The sequence below is a fragment of the Myotis davidii genome, unplaced genomic scaffold (genome assembly GCF_000327345.1).
Source record: "Myotis davidii unplaced genomic scaffold, ASM32734v1 scaffold271, whole genome shotgun sequence".
Classification (NCBI taxonomy): Eukaryota; Metazoa; Chordata; class Mammalia; order Chiroptera; family Vespertilionidae; genus Myotis; species Myotis davidii.
This window is the reverse complement of record NW_006284839.1, coordinates 1235838-1259012: the sequence shown is the minus strand read 5'-3', so window position 1 is coordinate 1259012 and position 23175 is coordinate 1235838. Positions and strand designations below refer to the sequence as shown.

Sequence of the window (23175 nt, the reverse complement as noted above, 5' to 3'; positions counted from 1 at the left end):
AAAATCGCATAACAGCCGAGCATACACCCAGCAGCGCTGCTGATGCCTGAACGGTATGTGGAATGAAGTGGGCGGGCATCGGGAGGCCACTATGGCACGGGGCAAGCACTATGGGCAGTCTATCTGAAGTGTACCTGGCGTATAAGACGACCCCCCACTTGGAGGCATATTTTTCAGGGCCAAAAAATCGTCTTATACGCCGGCAAATACGGTATATATATTTAAAATCCATTTTTTTCATTTGAAAATAACTAGTAGAAATATGAGTGCCATTGCTTTAACCAAAGTTTACTATGTGCACATTTTAGGAAAATCTTTTAATACAGATATGTAGATACCTTATTTTAATGATCTTTCACTAAGAAATTTTACTAATTAGAGAAAGCCAGCTGTGGATCTAACTAATAACCAAGATTCAAAATTTATTGTAAGTCTGGCAGATTAAAGGGAAAAAATTCAGGTTTTAATTCTTAGTTTTTAACCTAATGACGCTGGGTTTTTCTATTTGTTTGTTTCCACTCCTATATCAACCCCCCCCCCCCCCCCCCCTCGCACCACAGTCTTATTGCACTGATCCTGATCTTGTTCTGGAGCTGAAGAATCTCATTGTAATATTTGCAGATACTTTGCAGGTGGGTGATACTCTAACATTCAATTAATGACTATTTTAAGCAATTAAAGATTTACAAAATAATAGGCTATGCTCATTTAATTTATTGTGGATTAATGGTAATAAAATAGTAGTAACCAAATGTTTACTTATATATTAGCATTTATCCAGGATTTTTTATACAGCTTCCTGCCTTATTATGAACTTTGGACAGAGCCCATGGAATATTACCATCTTTTTAAATATTGGTCATTCAGTTAGAATAGAAAAAGTATTTTTGTAGTTGTTTGGGTGCCATCCCATGCACCCAAAAGTTGCCTGTTCGATTCCTGGTCAGGACAAATGCCTGGTTTGCAGGCTTGATCCCCAGTAGGGGGCATACTGGAGGCAGCCCATCAATGTTTTGCTCTCACAGCGATGTTTCTCTCTCTCTCTCTCTCTCTCTCTCTCTCTCTCTCTCTCAATCACTTTTAAAAATCTTTAAAAAATAAAACAACCTAGTAACTTTATTTCTAAACAAACAAACAAAAAACATGGTGCAATAAAAAGAACTCTGTACTAGAAATTAGGAGATACATGTTCTGCCTTAGGACAGTGATCATGGGCCCTGGAAGTCACACAGACACTGAGTTAATTTTCCGTCTCTGATGTTGAATAATTGTATATTTACTAGTACAAGTTTTCTAAACTTTATATCCTCATTTGTGAAAATAGATTTATTACTACTTTTCAGAATTGTTTTGAGTTTTAAATGTGATAATTATGAAAACGCATAGTTTGACAGTTGTATTCACTCATTTCCTTCCTAATTTCAGATGTGCTATGACTGTGAGCAAATCACTTTACTTCTTTGAGTCTTTTTTTAAAACTAAGATTAAAGCTGAATTATCTGAAAAATCAGTGTCTTTGTGATTTTTCAGTATCAAGGTTTTAAGCTCATCCCTCCTCCTTTGTCACTGATCATAAAAAATCGATTGCATATTGTTTTCAGGCTTAAACTTAACGGGATTTTTTTGTGGTTGAAATAATGTTTTATGAAATATAGACTAGCATTTTTCAAAGTGTGATAATAGATGTTACCTACATAAAATTTCTTTGCTCAAAAATGTTTGGGAAATTCTAAGTAAAATAAAACAGACTTTTACATGAAAGCTTTTCTCAGCAAATTTATACCATGCATTTCCAAAAGGAAAGTGATTATGTAGCATTTTCCCAATATATTTGACCCTTGAATCTTTTTTCCCCTTATAAAATCTATTAGGTTTAGAGCTTTATAAATATAATTTGGGAAATGCAAATTTAAACTGTTTACTTTATCACAAGAGTCTTTCCATTCTAGAATAATAATTGTCTCCTTTATTCTTTTTAAAAAATACATATTTTATTGATTTTTTACAGAGCGGAAGGGAGAGGGATAGAGATTTAGAAACACTGATGAGAGAGAAACATTGATCAGCTGCCTCCTGCACACTCCTCACTGGTTATGTGCCCACAACCAAGATACATGCCCTTGGCCGGAATCAAACCTGGGACCCTTGAGTCCGCAGGCCGACGCTCTATCCACTGAGCCAAACCGGCTAGGGCAGGTCTCCTTTATTCTTAAACCCAAGTAGAAGATTCCACAAGCTCCTTTAATAAATTATTTTATTTGCCTTATAGCTTTATTATTTGTATGGCTTATAAACTATAAGGCCAAAATAATGTGGGGGTTTTTGTTTTCATAAATTTTGTGTCAAATGTGTATGTAATACTGATCTCTCTAGGAGGAAAGACACAAAAAACTTTTGCGTAGTTTTATTGGAGACTTCCTTAATTTTTTAGGCCTATCTCTAAGTAACTTCAGGGAGTTTTGCTATCCTAATGCTTAAAGCTCTGCAATTTGAAGTCTAGTCTGGGGATCACACCCTGCAAATCTTTACTAGACTGCAAACTGTTATGGATCCATAATAAAAAGGAACTTTTTGTCAGAATATAAATACAACCACATCACTAATTACAAAGTCTAGCTCAATTGGCATTTTTTTTGTAGCAGGACTTTCTTGATGTAGGTCGTAGCAGCATTGATTTATATTTTTTCCAGTTTTATTGAGAAATTATTGACATACATCGCTACATACTTTTAAGGAATATAGCCACGATTATAGGATTTACATGTATATTGTGAAATGATTACAACAGTTGGTCCAACTAACATCATCTTCTCATGTAGAAACAATAAAAAGGAAAGTAAAGAGAAAAAAGGAAAAATATTTCCTTTTGCGATGAGAACTCCTAGGATTTACTCTCTTAACTTTTCTGTATATCATACAGCAGTGTTAGCTATAGTCATCATGTTGTACTTATAACTGGAAGTTTGTACCTTTTGACTACCCTCCTCTAGTTTCTCCTCATCCTACCCTCTATTTCTGGTAACCACAGTCTAATCTCTTTCTCTATGAGTTTTATTTTTGTGGTGTGTTTTTTTTTAGATTCCACATGTAAGTTAGATCATACAGTATTTGTCTTTGTCTGTCTGTCTTATTTCACTTAGCGTAATACTTTCAGGTTTATCCATGTTATTGCAAATGGTAGGATTTCTGCATTATTTTATGGCTGAATAATATTCCATTGTATATATATACACCGAAACTTCATAACCCATTCATCCATCGATGGACATTTAGGTTGTTTCCATTTTTTGGCTATTGTAAATGCTGCTGCCATGAACATAGGGGTACAGATATCAAATGAGTGTTTTCATTTCCTGGCAGTGGAATTGCTGGATCATATGGTAGTTCTATCTTTAGGTGTTTTTTTTAGGAACCTCCATACTGTTTTCCATAGTGGCTGTACCAAATTACAATTCCTTCAACAGTGTACAAGGTTCCCTTTTCTTCACATCCACTCCAGCATTTTTTATATCTTGTGTTTTTTAGAATGGCTATTCTAACAGACATGAAGTGATAGCTCATTGGAGTCCCCAATTGATTTATGTGCTGGTGCAAGCTCCTTATCTCTTTGTAAACCATAACAAACTGATCTTAGACTGGCATTTTGAGTACAGCTGAATCTAGAGAGTATTTGATGTGGTTCCAAGGAACTCTTCAGATAATCAAAGAAGAGTAATAGAAAATATTCAGGTAATAGAGGCACTAAAAAGTCACAGTGATGGGTGTATAAACCTTCGTAAGTATACCTTTCTAATCTTACAGTTTTGAAATAAGATTGAGGAAGACATACTAATCCTTACTTATTCAGAAATCCTGCAGTATTTTCATTTAATTGAAAATTGACAAGCTGAGCATTAGGTGGGTCTTCTACTGAATTAGTAAACACTGGCTTTTCAAGTTATACCCATTAGTTGAAGAATTGGGGAAGGTATTTTCATAAAAACTGATTAAAGGATATTGGATATTATTTGGTTTATTATGCAATTTTTAAATGTCATCATTTTTAATGTCATTATTTTATCACTTAAAACAAAGCTGACTAAACAATAAAGTAAAATGTAATACCAGCATATTAATACTTCTGCCTATTAAGCAGATCAAAAGTAAACATTTACTGATTTATTCACTAACATTTTGAGCACTTACTAAGTGCTGGCAGCTAGATGGTGCATATAATGATAGAGACATAAAAATTAGTAATATGTTATGGATATAAAAATCCCTGGATTCAAGAAATTTTAGTTGTAAAAAAAGAAGTATAATATATTATTATAGCAATAATTACAGAGCTTTGGGGTCACAGAAGATGGAATAACTAACTAATTTCATGAATTGGGAAAGGCTGTATACAGATTGTTGATATGTGGGCTGGATTTTGAAGGATGAGTTCAAGTAGAATTGAAGGAAGGAGCATTAGTGGCAGAGAAAACAGAACATGTAAGCTATAGATAGAGGTATGATGTGGTAAGCATGAGGTGGGTTGAACAGCTTGATGGTGTCAGAAACTATATATAGCATATGGGTATGAGCAAAGAAGGGCAAAATAGTGGTCCTGAAACTGATAATGTAGTTTGACCCAGACTGTGGCACATCTTGTGGGACTTTAGTAAGCCTTCTATAGTTTTTAACCAGGGGAATGGCATGATCAGATTTATACTTTTAAATGATAACTTTGAGAGTTTGGGCAATAGATTGAGTTGAGACACATGGTTGGAATTTCAGTTTAGGAAGCTCTTACAATGGTCTAGGCAAGAGATGTTTAAAAAATGAAATAAAGCAGTGGCACTGGGAATATTTCTGGAAGAAAGGTAGTAAATGATGGAGAAGAATGGTAGATTTGAAAGAGATTCGTAAAGGAGGTGAAATCACAAGAATTTGGTAACTGATTAGATCTTTCTTTTCAAGTTTTTTTTCCTGATAAACTGGACTGATGATAGAATTATTAACAGAGATAGGAAATAAGAAAAACACTTGGTTTAGTTGGAATGGGAGGAGATACGTTAACTTGAGTGTACTTTCTGGCAGACTGACTGGAGATGTCTAATAGGTGTTAGAATTAAATAATTAGAATTTACAGAGGTATAGCCAGAGATACAGATTTAGAATAATAAACTAGTGTTTGAAGTCAGTAGACTTGAGATGCCTTAGAAAGTTAGAAGAAACGATTGAGGGATGGAGATAGGAGAAAAAGGAAACTGGTTACATTATTTATAGCTAAGAAAACAAAGAGAGAGAGTATTGTAGAATTCAAAGCAGCGTTTCAAGAAAAAGAGGTAAGGTAGAGTGAGATCATTTAATTTCATATTTGGGAGGTAATCTGTGTCATTGTTGAGAGCAGTTTTAATACAGAAATGAGAATGGGAATTAGATTATTGTAGGGTTTGGCTATGAAAAGAGTAACAGGGAGGCAGCTGGCTGGGCACAGAAAATTGAGGGAGGGCTTTTTTGTTCTTGACTTAAAGATGAGAGGTGATTTAGCATGTGGGACGGACGCCAGAATGAAGCAGTGGATCCCGCGGGAGTGAGGCCGACGGAGTCTTAACGAAGCATGCCCGACTCCGGAGACCAGGTTCAGTGACACAGATCTAAGTTTATTGTGTAAGTGCAGCAGGATATATAACATTTTGGACCAATCAGAAGTTTACACAATCCTTAGGGCAGCCAATAGTAGGAAAGATCAGGGGACTATGTAGGGGCTCTAGGAGGTTTGCTCAGGTGGGCGCTGCCACTTCCCGGTGTGCCGAGGAAGCTTGTATAGGCGGAGTGTGCTCACGCCAATGCATCCGCCACTGCACTGAGATAAATCTCCTGAGCTCTTCCCACATAGCATATTTATTTAGCTAAAGAAAGGAGCACAGCAGAATGAATAGATAATCCGTGGAGTGGTTGTAACAGGATGAGATAGGATCAAGAACTAAGATGAAGAGGTAAACCTTGACAGACCTGTGAGATGAGTGAAAATGTTTGGTCCTGGTATGGGTAAGATTTCAATGAATTTGGAGTTGGAAAGAAATAAAGTTTTGGAAATAAAGTATGTTTGAGGAAAAGATGTAAAATTCCCCTGTACAACAAAGTCACTCTAACATTGAAGGTGCAAAAGGAAGCTAGCGTGTTTTAGACAGCATATTCCCTTTTCTTGTATCCTATTTAGGGACCCCTTCTCAAGACAGTTATTTAGATAATCAATCTTGAACTTTTTCACCAGTCTGACTTCTGATACTTTTTAAGGCTAACCAAGAAATCCAGAGTAAAGAGAGAGGGGAGAAATGGCAAAATTATTCCAGCTTCATAAAACTCTTTCTAGACTCTTACTTAATGCAACATAATAGAAAGTCAAAAGATTATCTTTTTTTTCATACTGTTGGAATGGCATATAATGTGATATAGTAAATGGTTACTTTCAAACAATTCTCCAGTATTTCCAACATTTTAAAAATGAATATTTTATTTAAAAATGAACATTTTAAAAATGAATGTTTGTCTGTTTTTTATGTGTGTGTTTTAGGGTTATGGTTTTCCAGTGAACCGACTTTTTGACCTTTTATTTGAAATAAGAGATCAATACAATGAAACACTGCTTAAGAAATGGGCTACAGTTTTCAGGTTAGTCTGAGCCACGGTGCCTTAATGTGGTGAAAAAGTTTGTCAAATGCTAAAGTAATTGATTTTGTATTTAGCAATAAAAATGCTTATAATAATTTTTTATTGTAGTAAAATATATATAACATAAAATTTACCATTTTAACCTTTTAGAAATGTACAGTTTAGTGGCATAAAATACATTTACATTGTAACCATCACCACTATCTTTCTCCAGAAGCTTTTTATCTTCCCAAACTTAAACTCTATACCAATTAAACAAGAACTCCCATGCCCTTCTTCTAGCCCCTGGTGATCACCATTTTACTTTGTCTCTATGCTCTCAGTACTTCATAAATGTGGGATACATATTTAAATACATATTTGTCCTTTGAAAGTCCTGCAGTGACTTTCAAAATTTCATTTTTTAAAAGGCTGAATAATATTCTATTGTATGTATATACCACATTTTATTTATAATTGCTCCATCTATGGATATTTCAATTGTTTCCACCTTTTGGCTATTGTGGATAATGATGCTGTGAACATTGGTGTACAAATATCTGTTTGAATCCCGGTTTTCACTTCTTTTGGGTATATACCCAGAAGTGGAATTGCTGAATTATATATGTTTAATATTTTGAGGAATTGCCACATTATTTTTCACAGTAGCTGCACCACTTGTAATTTTTAAATGTACTACTTTTAGTTTTAATCTCTGTAGTTTGTTTTCCCAGTAAGTGATTGGGTCAAAGGCTGTAGGTATTCAAAGGTATTTATTTAGTGTTAGAAATTTATGCTTTTAAATTTTGTTTGTGGGGGGGGGGAGTGCCATTTTTATAAACAACATAATTAGATTAAAATCTTGAAAGCATCTAATAAGGAAAATTATTTTTGCTTTAACCACTTGCCTATAGGGCATAGACAAATTATTTTAATATCTATATAATTTTCTATTGCCATGAAAAAAAGAAATCTCCCTTCTTTTTAAATTCTAAAAACTTCCCTTCCTTCCGCCCTTTCTCCCTCTCTCCTTCCCTCCTTTTCTTCCTTCATTTGGAAAAAAAGGTCAATCATGAAATTTTAGATCTATGTCATCTGTAATATGATGGAAGTTACGTGGCAATAATATTTGATGAAATTAAATTAGAAAATATGTTAAGCGATTTACCCCAGGTTGGCATTTACCCCATCAATTTTTAAAACTAGAGGGCAGACCTTATGAATACTATGATAGAAGTCTTTCTTTCTATAATATCTAAGTGAACAAGGTGATGCACTTCTATTAACACTCACTGAAAAATCCTCGTTTAAGCTTTTTGTAATAACATTTCTTAGGAGTGATGTTGGAACAATGTTGTCCCAAGGATATGACAGTCTTGATGAATCATGTATAAGTATCAACAATTTTTTATATTTAGTATTTTAGGAAAAGAGGTAGTGCAGGAGGCAGCCGATTGATTATTCTCTCTCATTATTGATGTTTTTCTCTCTCTCCTCCTTTCCTCTCTCTGAAATCAATTTTGAAAATGCTTTGGTAATAGTTGTAAATTAAAAAAATATATATTGTCCTTCAGGGCTCTAATGATAATTCAATTCCCTCTTCTTTCTTAACAGGGACATTTTTGAAGAAGATAATTATAGCCCCATCCCTATTACTAATGAAGAAGAATATAAAATAGTCATCAGTAAATTTCCCTTTCAAGATCCAGACCTTGAAAAGGTACAAGCTAGTTTTTAATTCAAGAATTTTCTTGAAAATAAACTTAGGGTATTTATTGCTACATAATATTAATCTGACACTGTAAGTGAGAATGTCTTTTTTTTGAGGCAATTTTTGTTGTGTCATTTAAGAAAATTAATTATGTTTTGTTAAAGATTATGTTACTACTATGACTGTTACTGTTTTGGTGAAGTTAAGAAGGGACTTTCCTGGGGATACTAGCAACAGTTGTCCCAAATGTTAGGTGGTTTCTTTGGGCAGGTGTTGCTAATGTTGGGTGGATTCCAAATTAGATATACTAAATGTTGAGGAAATTATAGGAATAAGTATAGTCTAGGGAAAAAGAGGAGTATTTCTTTGAAATGTCTATCACTGTTGAAGATCTTTTGTGGCTTTTTTTCTAGAAATGTACTTCTACAAAAAAATTTATCTTGGTTAAATAAGAGTGAAGGCAGTAGCCACCTGTTGATTTCTTTCCTGAAGTAGGAATATGTACTTTTGAAATCAAATGTGTGAATAAAAGACAGGATACAGAAAGGAAATACATCACCATGTAGAGTATTCTGGGACTACCTATGATTGCACATGTGTGTGTATACACATGAACACACATACCTGTACCTACCTAGTATTTCTAGGTAGAATCAGAACGCAAGGGAAAAGGGTATCATATTTTCTATAATTGTCACCTTTTTATTCCCTTTATTCTTGTTTTTTTCTCAACATTCTTTATTATTTTTTCAGCTCTTTATAATTTAGTCATTTTCTATGTTCTTATCCCTTTACAATGAACAGAAGTGAATTCTGAGTAAAATGTGTGAATGGTGATTGTAAATTTTATGTCATATATATATAAATTAAGCATATTATGTGTAATAGTCACTAAATATAGGACCAAGTAATTAAATGCATACCTTTAGATTACAGCTAACACTGCCATTGCATAAGCCTAATAGCTAGATTCTAATGCACACACAAGACCAGAATAATTATTCTCAGTCAATACATTTTTTTAGATTGTATTTTTATTTTATTATTATTATTTAACATTTTTATTGATTTCAGAGAGGAAAGGAGAGGGAGAGAGAGAGATAGAAACATCAATGATGAGAGAGAATCATTGGTCGGCTGCTTCCTGCACCCCCACACTGGGGATTGAGCTCACAACCTGGGAATGTGCCCTGACCAAAATCAAACTGTGACCTCTTGGTTCATAGCTCAGCGTTCAACCACTGAGCCATGCCAGCCAGGCTCAATCAATATTTTTAAAGTCCCAATCAAAGTTGTTCCTTTACAATGTTATCCCTTTACAATGAACAACATATTCTCCATCTCATGGCTTGGTTTTGTTTAGTTTTGGTTATTGGTAATAAACTTTATTCAGGCTGTAGTATCTCAATGGTCTGGGTTCATATACCAGCTCTGCCTGTGGCTTATTATGGGCAAGTGACTTACCCTATTGGGGCATTTGTGGCTCATCTGTGAAGTGAGGAGGTTAAACTAAATAATCTCTAATGTTCCTTCTAATTATACTAAAGTATTCTAAATAGGTTTATAGTTAAAAGGATGTTTGACTTAGCTTGTAGGGTGCTTCCAAAATATATAGTAGGTTTAAATTTGTTAGGAGTTGTATTTATTGGTCCATATATTATCATTAAAAAGAAGTTGTACTGTTAAGATAAAGGCAATGTGGAAAATTTAAACTTGACAGCTTATAAAGAAATCCCATAAATTATTTAGTAATAATTTCTTGGGTGTGTGTGTGTGTGTATGTGTGTGTGTGTGTGTGTGTGTGTGTGCATGTGCGTGTGCGTGTATATTTAATTATTTTCCTAATTTAAGTATTTTTTAATTAAAATTATTAGGAAAGATGTGAAACTCTCAAATGACGAGTTATTTACAGTGTAAATTATGAATGAGAAAAGAGTAAGACTGAACATATGTGCAAAAGTCAGTCTTTTGATAATTTGATTAGAACCCTTTGGCTAAAATAAGGACACATTTATATTCTATCTTTAATGTCATTAAAATAATTTCTTAAGGCTGAAATATCTTCCAAATAGATCTCTCTGGCTAATGTGTGGAGAATGGATTGGAAAAAGCCTTACACCTGTGGCAGGGAGGTCAGCTAAGGGTTTATTGCAGGGGATCTTGATAAGAAATCGGTGACTTGAGTGAGAGTTATGGCCATGGAATTTAAGAGATGTTTAAGGGGTAGAAACAATAGCAGTTGGTGATTGTTTGCATATGAGAGATGATGAAGATAGAGGGGTCAAGTATGATAACCAAGTTTCTGCCTTGGATGGTGGTAACATTGACCAAGATAGGAAACACAAGAGGAGCAGATTTAGGAGGAGTGGACGATAATTACATTTTTGGATCTATGAGTATGTCTCAAATAACATCAAACACGGGTGTTATATTTTAAGTGTTGCAGCCAAATGGAAGTGTCTAAGTGGTGGTTCGATATATGGATTTGGACTTCAGGAAAAAGATTTGGCCTGAATTTATAGATTTGGGAGATATTGGCACTTGCATGGTGATTGAAGTCATGAGAGTAGACAAGATCATCTAAGGACAGTATGTATGGAAAAAGTTGAAGATGTAGGATAGACCCTAAGGCATAGCAATAATTAAGGATGGCTAGAGGAAGAGATAGAGAAGATAGAGAAATAAGAGGAAGTGGATACCAAGGAAATGAATACGAAAGAAGGAGAGATCATTTAAGAAGCTGGAGGGAGCCAACTGTGTCAGAAACTTCAGATAAATCAAGTAACATAGAGCTGGAAAAGTCCACTGGATTTAACATTCACAAGGTCATTAGTGACCATGTGAGTATACTTTCACTGATATAACTAGATTGCAATGAATGCAGAGACAGAAGTGTAGATTAGACTTCTTGAAGATAGATAAGTGGCTTTTGTTAAAAATCTTGGAGTGGGTTTACCTTTTGGAAACTAAGAATTTGCTAATGGATGTTGGCTGATAACGCAGTTTGTAAACCATTGGCTGCATACCAGTGTTTGATGGTATAATAGTTAGGAAGCTGTTGTAAGCTATTCTAGGAGTTAGGGAATGATATGGATTTCTTCTTGAATTGGTGCGTGAAGAGAGTCTTAGAATTGTTGGATGACTCTGAGCCAGGAAGCTGGCCCATAACCTTCAAGACCAACTTGACTCTTTGTACTTTATTGTGGATGTAGAGAAGCAGACAGCTGACAGCTAGGCATCTTCTGCAGGATATTTATTAGAACAGAGAGGGATTGAGAGAAGTCTGATGATATGATTTGAGAAAAAGGTAAATTGCTGTATTATTTTCTTCAGAAATATTTTGGTTTTCTTTAAAATATCAAAAATAATGTAAAAATATAACAGTAGACTTTAAGGTGCAGGTATTTACTATTAATTCAAATGTGCAGTCAATTTAATTTTTATATTTTTAGGTGATTAAAATGCCTTTTTCTAAAATTTTGAAAACAACATTAATTTTTTCTTTCTCCAGCAATCTTTCCCAAAGAAATTCCCCATGTCTCAGTCAGTGCCTCATATTTACATTCAAGTTAAAGAATTTATTTATGCCAGCCTTAAATTTTCAGAGTCACTGCATCGGAGGTAAGTTTACTAACTAGTAAGAAATGTATCCTTATCATAGCTATTTATGTGAAACATTAACACTTGATTTCCAGGTCATGACTCTTTCGTGGATTACTATCTCATTGGAAAGGCTACCATATTTTAGTGACACATGGAATTAAGTTGTTATAAATCTGGTATATCGGTGAAAATTTCTGACATAAAAGGAACGAACATATGATATATTTCAGTGAATACTCTGTGGAGGAGAGCGTGGTGATGCTGGCTTTCATAATGTCTCCCTCTCTGAAATCCATTCTTTTGAATTTGTATACTGAATAGCAGGAAATACCCTTCAGTGTTAAATGCTTTTGAATTTTAAGTTAGAAAAAGCCATAAAGGCAGTTCAGATATGAGTTACTTATTTTTCAAGTTGAAACAGTGAGATCAATGACAGTTTTTAAATTATAATTTGTTGCCCCTCTGCCTCTTACTGTAATAATTATTGTTTTGGATTTAAACAACGTCTAAATAAATGGAAAAAAGAAATGTGTATTCTGCCAGGGTAAAACGGTATCTGGTTTTAGGTCTTACACTGCTTTTTCCTGTAAGTAGGGATTCTTTAAAGGATTTCTTTTCTTATTTTAAAGTATATTTTTATTGATTTCAGAGAGGAAGGGAGAGGGAGAGAGAGATAGAAACATCAATGATGAGAGAGAATCATTAATCGGCTGCTTCCTGCACGCCCCCTACTGGGGATCGAGACCGCAACCCAGGCATGTGCCCTTGACCGGAATCAAACCTGGGATCATTTAGTCTGCAGGCCGACGCTCTATCCACTGAGTAAAACTGGCTAGGGCTTTATAGAATTTCTTAATTTTTGTTCTTGAATAATATGAGTTGGAGAGGAAAGTAGAAGAAAGGAAGACAAATGCCTAATGCATAGCATGTTGTGCTGTGTGTTTCTTACAAGCCAGTGATTCTCAACGCGGGATCCCCAGACCAGTAGCATTAGTGTCACATGGGAAACTGTTAGAAATGTAGCCTCACACATACTGAATTAGAGACCCTGAGGGTGGGGCCCTGGGTTGTGCCAAGTTCTCTGGTGATTCTGATGCACTTGAAAGTTCAAGAACCACTGCCTTAAGCTTCATCACATACCTAGCCGCTTATTCCAAAGTCTCTAAAGATGTATTTTAAAGACATTAGTTTTTATGTTCAGTCATAAAACTCACTAGAGGTAACGTATTCTCTATACAGCACAACATGCAGAATCACACAGTAGAATCTGGCATTTGAAAATAGTGGACACAAATGAGTCTTAACTGAAAAGGAATAACAAGCTATTACAGTAGTAGTTTTCAATAGTGGAGTTTGAACTGTGAGAGCCACCAGTCAGTTATGACTGTCTTGTTTTTCCTTTAACATTCTGAAGTTCTGATCTGATACAGAGACAGTATAATGCAGTGGTTAAGAACAGACCTTAGTTTAAGTCTTTATTATTGTTATTATTTTAAATTTAAATTCTTTATTGTTTAAAGTATCACATATGTCTCCTTTTTACCCCATTGACCTCTCCCTGGCTGCTCCCACCCCCCAGCACATGCCCTCACCCCCCTACTGTCTGTGTCCATTGGTTATGCTTATATTCATGCATACAAGTCTTTTGGTTGATCTCTCTTAGTTTGAGTCTTGAGGCTGATACCCACTAGCCGTAGTAGGGCCTTGGGCAAGAGACTTAATCTGTTCAACTTGCAGTTTCCTGTAAAGTGAGGGAAATAATTCAGTGGGTGGTTGTAACAATTAAATAACATAATATATGTGTATAAAGAACTCAGTATAGTGCCTGGTACATGCCAGAAACATTGGATTTAGGAGAGGATGGGATACTACAATATTAGATGTAAAACTGGTGCTTGGAGTGTTTTGTTTTATAAGCCTGGGGGAACTATTGAAGACTTTTTAACTAAGGAATGACATGATTAGCGTTCTATTGTAGAAAATTTACTCTGGCCTCAATGTGGATGATAGATTGGAGGGGATTAAAACAATAGTCAGTCACATTGAAAAAGTGAAGACAGTGGTTCAAGAAAAGGATCCTGAAATCATCAGGATCAGTGATGATGAAGAGGAAGGAACATATTCAAGAAGTTTCAAGAGCTTGAAATTAGAGTATTTGGGAAGACTTAGATGAGGAAATTAAGGGATAGGGAACAACTAGACTTACACACGGGTAGGCTTGAATTTGTTTATATACTCTCAAATAGATTCTGGTTATAGTTAGTCATCTTTGAAAACAGTAATTCATGCATTCATCTGTTATCAACTCCTAACATTCTAAATGGTGAATGTTGTGTACTAATGCTATAACAGAAAAGATTGTCAATTTTTTCCTTCTATCTTTGATGAAAATATTAATCACTTTTGTTAATTCACTATTCAGTTGTCTAGTTAACTCTGTAACAGTGCTATTCATTTAACAAAGCTTAGAGATGTTTTGTGTTTGCTTTTTTATTTGTCATTAAAGGGTTATGGAAAAATTACTTTCTGTGTTTAAAGCTTTCTTACTATGTTTAAACATATTTTGGAGTTAGATTTTTAGAACTAGAAGATACTTCAGAGCTTTTATAGTACAAATATACCATATACCATATGTTCTATACATGAATAAAAGCAGGCCAGAGAATGAGGTGACTTTATGAATAGACATACAAAGTCCCAGTTATTTAGTTGTAGAGGAAACATCTGAAACTAATATGATCTCTAAGAAATTTTCCCTTTTCATCAGAGGTTAAACTGTAAAATATTTTAGGAGTTTTACTACATATTAAGATTTCATTATTATGAAGTATTCTTTAAAAATTAGGAGGAGTACAGTTTATAGGCTCAAAGGACAAGGGGTTAAGGGAAAAAATAGTCAATTAGGATAAAAACTGTGTGGGGGAAATACTGGTATTGTCAGGTAAATCTTGCTGGCACAGATAGGACAATAGATACTGATAGATTTTCTTTCTCTGCTTTTACTTAAGGAAGAAAAAGCATGCACTGACTTAGCATTCAAGGAATTTCAGGGAAGTTAAAGGAAGACATTATCTATCATGATAGATTAACTATTTCTCCCTTTCATTTATAAATATTTTATCTGAGAAGAATGTTATACAGGATTTCTCTAAGTATAATTTGAGTGAGGAATTGGCAACTACCTCTCTCTCTCTCTTTTTTTTAAATCAGGGTGAGTACATTGCTTGTTTAGGGGCAATACTGACATATTAGAGTTTTCTGAGAGTCTGATGTCAAATCACCCTGAAGCTTTTCTGGTGGCACATTCAGTTTGATTTTAGATAGAAAGAATTAGAGGAAAATACTCAGATCTGCCAGAATTTGGTTGGCAGAAATTGAAAAGAGTGCTTGCATTAGAATGGAGAACATTATAGAGTGGTGAGAAATACCTATGCTTTATCAAATCTTGCTCTATTTGTATTTTAAAAATAAACTAGTGTAAATATTTGTGCTTTATAGATTTGTAAGAGTAATATTTTACTAAAATAAAAAGTAAAGTAGTGCTAAAATGTTAGCCTATGTTTAAGGCAGTGGTTCTCAAATGGGGTAATTTTGCTCCCTAGGAGGCATCTAGCAATGTGTAGAGGCATTTTGGGTTGTCACAACTAGGGGGAAGGATGCTGTTTACATCTAGTGACTAAAGGCCAGGGATGCTGCTAAATATCCTGCAATGCACAGCACAGCGTACAACAAATAATTACTGGCCTAAAATGTCAATAGTGCTGTGACTGTATGTACCCTGTCAGAAAGCTTAATAATATGAAATTTTGTTTTTAGCTCAACAGAAATAGATGATATGCTTAGAAAATCTACAAATCTGCTGCTGACCAGAACTTTGAATAGCTGTTTACTGAACCTTATTAGGAAACCTCATATAGGTTTGACAGAGGTAGGTTTATATCCAAATGTTTCACTACATGGAACATCCTGTAAAACTAGCTGTCTATTTTAAATTTATTAATGAAGTGGATTTGTTTTAAAATAAAAACATCAATGTAAATTTAAGCAATGTGAAGAAGAAGGATTTTTACACAGGGAATAGATACAATAGTCTCCCCATATTCACAGTTTCAGTTACCTATGATCAACTGCAGTTCAAAAATATTAAATGGATAATTCCCAAAATAATTCTATAATCAATTCCTAAGTTTTAAATAGCACACTGTTTTGAGTGGAGATGCTGGCAATTCAGATATGCCAAAGAAAAGCCATTAAGTGCTTCCTTTAAATGAAAAGGAGAGAGTGCTTGAATTAATGAGGAAAGAAAAACAATCGTATGCTGAGGTTGCTAAGCTCTGAGGTAAGAAACAATCTTCTGTCTGTGAAATTGTGAAGAAGGAGAAAGAAATCTGTGCTGGTTTTGCTGTTGCACCTTAAACTGCAAAAGTTAAGGCCACAATGCTTGATACTAGTAATTTAAGATGGACAGGGCATTAAATTTGTGGATGGAAAGCATGAACAGAAAACACATTCCAGTTGACAGCAATGTTTGTGCCAGAAAATATTGAACCTATAAGAAGACTTCAGCAAGGGATCCCCTGAAATGAGTGACCACATTCACATAACTTTTATTACAGTATATTGTTACAGTTTTTCTATTTTTATTTTGTTAATCCTCACCTGAGGATATTTTTCCATTGATTTTTAGAGAGAGTGGAAGGGAGAGAGAGAGACACAGAGAGAGAAACATTGATGTGAGAGAGACACATCGATTGGTTGCTTCTGCACATGCCCCAACCAGGGCCGGGGATCGAGCCTGCAAGGAGGTACATGCCCTTGACTGCATTCGAACCCAGGACCCTTCACTCCGCAGGCTGATGCTCTTTCCACTGAGCCAAATCGGCTAGGGCATAATTGTTCTATTTTATTATTACTGATGTTAATGTCTTATTGTGCCTAATTTATAAATTAAACTTTATCACAGGTATGCATGTATAGGAAAAAAACATAGTATGTATAGGGCTCAGTACTATTTATGGTTTCAGGAATCCACTGGGGTATTGGAACATATGCCCTGCAAATAAGGGGTGACTACTGTAGTGGAAGATGTTGGAGTGTATATGCAGATATGTATATGCATATTGCCAGACCTTACATGAAAAATGAAAAAACTTTTTATGTGGTAAATGTATAAAATTTGAAAAAGTACTTTGAAACATTATTTTGGATTAATTCGCAGTTAGACTTTTTTTTTTTAATGATAGCATTCAGAAGCAGTATTTGTAGTAGACTTGAAATCACATAATCAGTTGTATCCTGTAATGCTATAATTATGCATAAATGATACAGTTACTGGAAGTAATAATCCTGGTTTAAAAAATCAAATGGCTTTGTGTACATGTAACATCATTTTACCGGATGTATTTTGTATTTTTTAGCTAGTGCAAATCATCATAAACACAACACACCTGGAACAAGCTTGCAAATACCTTGAGGACTTTATAACTAACATTACAAATATTTCTCAGGAAACTGTTCATACCACAAGACTTTATGGACTTTCTACCTTTAAGGTATGTAAAAATCTGACCAAAGTTTTTATTTCAATCACTGTAAGCAAACTTTTAGAAATTAAAGACAATTTTTATTATATACATGATTCAATTACATTCCTAACACTTGAAAATTAGAGTTAATTATTGTCAGCAGTGAGCAGATTAATGTCAGTTCCCTTTTGGCATTTTAAACATCTTATTAATATGGAGAAAAGTATATTGATTTGTTTATGTTTTGAAGATTTCTAGTAGTGCTAAATTGGTCTCACTGGATTTCCATTAAGGTCTCACAGTCCAATAAATAATTTTTTAATGTAATGTGTATATGTATGTGTTTAGAAATTAAAAATGTAAGATGAATTAGCTAAGTGTCAGATTTACTTTACATCCTTAACTGGCTCTGATGTGAAGAAAAAGAATTACATTACATATTATTAAAGTCCTGCTTTTATGTGAATGAAAAGATTTCTGTTTGTATAGTACCATGGGAGATACTGAAAGATAAATTAATGGTTGTTTTAAACAGAATGGAAGATTAAATACTTCCATAAATTTGTTTTATATAAACTGTTTTAGATTGTATTGATTTGGGGTCATAGTGATGAGACACTGGAATAGTCTTGAAATATAAATCTCCTTGCACTAAGTATTTTACTAAACTAATATAAACCATTTACTGATCCCTTATCTGTAAAGTGTGCTTGCTAGTTTAACCTCACAGCCCTTTCTAAGTTTTCTATTAAAAAGAACTCTTTTCTTTCTACTCTTGCTATATTATAAATTACCCAATTTATCTGCTAAAATTATGGTATAATCACTTACACTTTGAAAATTCAGTCTACTTGTATTTAGAAATAACTAAAATTAACAGTAACCAGACTTTGAAAGTTCAGAAATGATGTTTGGTTCCTCAGATTATCTTCATGGCCCCCAAATCCTATCCTCCTTTGGTGATTCTGGAGCTCATGTAGTCATCCTGATTCAGAAAGCACAAATGCAGATAATACCTGAGTGAGCACTTTTATAGAATTAGTTATTAAAACGGAGACAGAAGCTGGATAAAACGGACATTCACTTATCTAGAGAGGATAAGTACAGTGATTAAGGGCATTTACTCTGGAGTTAGACAGCTATATGACTTGGGCACATTTTTTAATTTTAATGATTCCTAGTTTTGTTATCTATAAAATTAGAATAGCAATATACAAAGTGTCCGAAAAATGTATATATACTTTAACAGCTGATAGCTCAATTTTGAAAATGAAATTTTTTTAAATAAACACTGCCTTTGTAACTATTTAAAGTATGTGTATACTTTTTTTGGGATACTCTATATTATCGACCTCATCCAATTGTTATGAGGATTAAAGGGGATACTTAGCACAGTTCCACTGTTGTACATCATCTATGCTATGAGCACACTATTAGGTAATGAGAATGTAAAAATGTATCCCCGCCCTTCAAAAAGCTCATAGGAGAAGCCTCTATACTAATAAAAGGGTAATATGCTAATTAGACCAGACATCTTCCAGATGTCCTTCCGGACATAGTTGCAGCAGCTGTGAGGGCCAAGGGCCAGTGGCACAGGAGAGGCAGCGGCACCAAGGGCCCGGGCCAGTCCCATGTGCGCTGCGCAACCCCTCCGTCCGCAGAGGTGGGCTCTGGGAGAGGCGGGCCGGTCCCACCCGTTGCCACATGGCCCCTCCGTCCGCAGAGGCGAGCACTGGGAGAGGCTGGGTGTCCTGTGGTCCTGGAGCCTCCGCAAAGGCTAGACGGGGGTGCGACCGAGGTGCCTCAACCTCCCACAGCCCCTCCCCCAGCCGGCCTGGCCCCAGATTGCCCCCTGCACACACACAAGTGGACAGGGGGCGGGGCCAGCGCTAAGAAGTGGGGGCTGAGGGTCAGCAGCTCTGGCAGCGGCTGGCTTTGGCAGCAGCAGGGGGGTGATGGAGGCAGCACCTTCCTCTGATCCTCCTGGTTGCCTCCCGCAGAGGGAGGCCAGACTGCAGCTTAGGCCCGCTCCTCATTAGGAGCGGGCCTAAGCTATCAGTAGGACATCCCCTGAGGACTCCCAGACTGTGAGAGGGGGCAGGTCGGGTTGAGGGAACCGCCCCCCAGTGCATGAATTTTCGTGCACCAGGCCTCTAGTATATAATAAAAGCATAATATGCTAAATATCTGGTCGACCAGTTGGCAGTCCAACCAATCAAAGCATAATATGCTAATGATATGCTAAGGCCACTCAACCGCTTGCTGTGACGTGCATTGACCACCAGGGGGCAGACACTCCAACCAGTAGGTGAGCTTGCTGCTGTGGTCTGGCCGATCAGGACTGAGCGAGAAGGACTGGACACGCCCTGGAGCCCTCCCATGATCCCTCCCTGGCTGGCCAACCTCTCCAGCCCCGATTGTGCGCTGGGTCCCTTGGTCTGGCCTGTGCCCTCTCGCAATATGGGATGTTTCGGGGGATGTTGGAGAGCCGGTTTTGGCCTGATCCTGCAGGCCAGGCGAAGGGACCCCACTGGTGCACGAATTCATGCATCAGGCCTCTAGTAAACTATAAAAAGATACTTGACGATATGGTGTGATAAGTACCATAACATAGGAGAACACTCCACAAGTTTTTGAACACTTATTTATCCAAGGACAAATTGATTATTTGCTTTTATATCAGATTTTATACAATCTTTCTTTTTCTTTATTGATCGCCGTCTTTATGTCCACGTGTTACTCATAGGCTTTCAAGAAGGGATTCACTAAGGACTAGAGTTGTAAGCATATTTAACTGTTAACATTAAATTTAATAGGCTTACTCTGTACTCTGATTAAAACATGAATTGCCTTGACATCTGGTGTATCTAGGATTCTTCAAGCAATTTCCTTATCAGTTATGACTCAAAGAACCAAAGATACTGCAACATGATATCTTAGACTGAGGGATCTTGGAACAACACTTCTCAGAATCTTCCTATTGGGAGGGAATGTTTAGAAATGTTAGCTTTGGTCCATCATCCCAGTGTTCTCTTAAGTTGTAGATATTTGGTTGAAACCACAATTGCCATAGAATATTCCTTGGTTTTCTTGGAAATCCAGAAATCAAGTTGAGCCTTTATAAATAGTAGAGCATCCTAGTTATTTTTGGAGTTTGTTTTATTTTCACATAGAACTCAGGAAACCTTTCTGTTTTATGAGAACAAGAACTGTTTCAAGCTCAGTATATGAAGGGAAAGTATTCTTTAGTTCTACCTTTGGTCTATTTCAAGAGGAATTTGTTATAACCTATGATATGAGGAAGCAATTAAACATCAAGAATTGTTAAGTCAGTGTTAAAGTGAATTGCAGAGGGAGATGGGGGAATTTTCATTCATAGTGAATAGTCAGTCTGTTGCCTCCTTCACAGAGAAGATTAAAGTACAGTCTTGATTGCAGACATTATTATGGATTGCTTAGTTAACCTCTTAGCCAAATGCTTTTCAGTCTAGTGACTCTACCAAACATATTCTTATTTAGTTGCTTAATGATTATGGGAAAAAGCACTTACAGGATCCTTTTACCTCTGCCCCATTTTGCTTCCCCTTCAAAAAGCACACATGTACAAAGTGCTTGATTTATATCATATTTATCTTATGAAATATGTAGATTATCTTGTAAATTTGCCTTTTCATTTTGCTAAATCTATGAGGGATACAAAAGAGGTAAAGTAAGTAGTTTCTGCCCTCAAGCAGTACCGCAGTTTTTACAATTAATCTGGACCCACACTGAGAGCTATTCGAGACTAATATAAGACTTCTAACTGAAAAGATTTGCATCAGAATAGAGAAGGGAAACAGAAGTACCATTCCCCTTTTAATCTGTGTAGTAGAGAAATGAACCCTTCTTTTTCTTTGGATCAGAGCTCTTTAACTTGGCTCCAGGGAGCTTTTCCAACCTGCCACTCAGAAGAGTTCTTTCCCTTTGAGTACTGGCAGTGATTACAACTGTGAGAGCTAAGAAGGCATATGCTTCTGATTCTTTTTCTAGTTTGCCTTTTTAAAACTGTTGATTACTATGTAACAACATTTTTTTTAAGACTATGGCTAAAGTGACAGTGGTAAATTGTCTTTAAGGACGTGAAATTCTCTTCCTATGGAGGTAGGGACATAGTCCATGTACTTTAAAAAGATGTTTTTCATTGAACTGTGATATATATTTATTTATTTTATAAAAGCACAGATTCAGTGCATTCCTCATCAGAATCTCAGCAAGTTATTTTGTGGATATCAACAAAGTAATTCTAAAGTTTATATGGAAAGGCAAAAGCCCCAGAAGAGCCAGCACAATATTGAAGAAGAAGAACCAAGTTGGAAGACTGATATTATCTGACCTTAAGATTTATTATAAAGACAGTGTGGTACTGGCCAAAAATAGACACATAGATCAATGGGATCGAATAGAGAGCCCAGAAATAGACCCAAATAAATATATTTAATTGATCTTTGACAAAGCAACAAAGGCAGCACAATGGACCAAAGATTGTCTTTTCAACAAATGATGCTGAAGCAACTGGTTATTCACATGCAAAGAAATGAATCTAGATACAGACCTTATACCATTCACAAAAATTAAGTCAAAGTGGGTCATAAACCTAGATGTAAAGTGCAAAATTATAAAATTCCAAGAAAGTAACATTAGAGACTATCTAGATGACCTTGAGTGGCAAGGACTTTTTAGCTATCACACCTAAGGCATGATCTATGAAGGACATAATTATCAACTGGATTTTGTTAAAAACTGCAAAAAGACATCATTAGAGAATAAGAGAACAAGCTATAGATTGGGGATAATATTTGCAAGAAAATTATTCGTTAAAAGACTGTTATTCAAACCATACATACAAAGAACTCTTAAAATCCAACAATAAGAAAACGAACGATTCGATTTTAAAATGGGCAAAAGGCCTGATCAGACAACTCACTAAAGAAGATATATGGATGGCAAGCACGTATCTGAAAAGATGCTCCTCATAACATATTATTAGGGAATTACAAGTTAACAGTGAGATACCACTGCATGTATACTTGAATGGCCAAAATCCAAAACACTGACATCACCAAGTGCTGGTGAAGATGTGGACTGATAGGGATTCTCATTCATTGCTGGTGGGAATGTAAAGTGATACAGCCACTTTGAAAGAGAGTTTAACAATTTCATATAAAACTGAACATACTCTTACCATGCAGTCTAGTAGATATACTCCTTGTTATTTACCAAGGTGAGTTAAAAATGTCCACACACAAATTCACACGTGTGTTTATAGCTGCTTTTATCTTAATTGTCAAAACTTGGAAACAACCAAGATGTGCTTCATAAGTGAATGGGTAAACTGTGGTACATTCAGACAATGGAATGTTATTCAGCACTAAAAAGCAATGAGCAATCAAGCCATGAAAAGACATGGAAGAATTTTAAATGACATATTACTAAATCAAAGAAGCCAATCTGAAAAGGTTACATATTGTTTGATTCCAATTATGTGATATCCTGGAAAAGGCAAAACAGAGTAAAAAGGTCAATGGTGGCCATGGATTAGGGGTGGGGGAGAGGATAATAGATCCATTACAGAGGATTTTTAGGGCAGTTATTTTTAGGGCAATTAATTATTGTATCTTACTCTGTAAGATACAGTAGTGGTGGCTACATGTCATTGTACATTTGTTCAAAACCACA

At 35.6% G+C, this 23175-nt stretch overlaps 1 protein-coding gene across 1 annotated transcript in view; it reads left to right on the top strand.

The window, feature by feature from the left end:
- The window catches only part of EXOC6 (exocyst complex component 6), a 102619-nt gene that overhangs the window by 19889 nt on the left and 59555 nt on the right, over positions 1-23175 (top strand). The window contains exons 11-16 of the mRNA XM_006755090.2: positions 561-632; positions 6545-6642; positions 8236-8341; positions 11844-11953; positions 15752-15863; positions 17353-17487. Coding sequence (XP_006755153.1) covers positions 561-632; positions 6545-6642; positions 8236-8341; positions 11844-11953; positions 15752-15863; positions 17353-17487 — 633 coding nt within the window. The remainder of the gene's footprint in view (positions 1-560; positions 633-6544; positions 6643-8235; positions 8342-11843; positions 11954-15751; positions 15864-17352; positions 17488-23175) is intronic.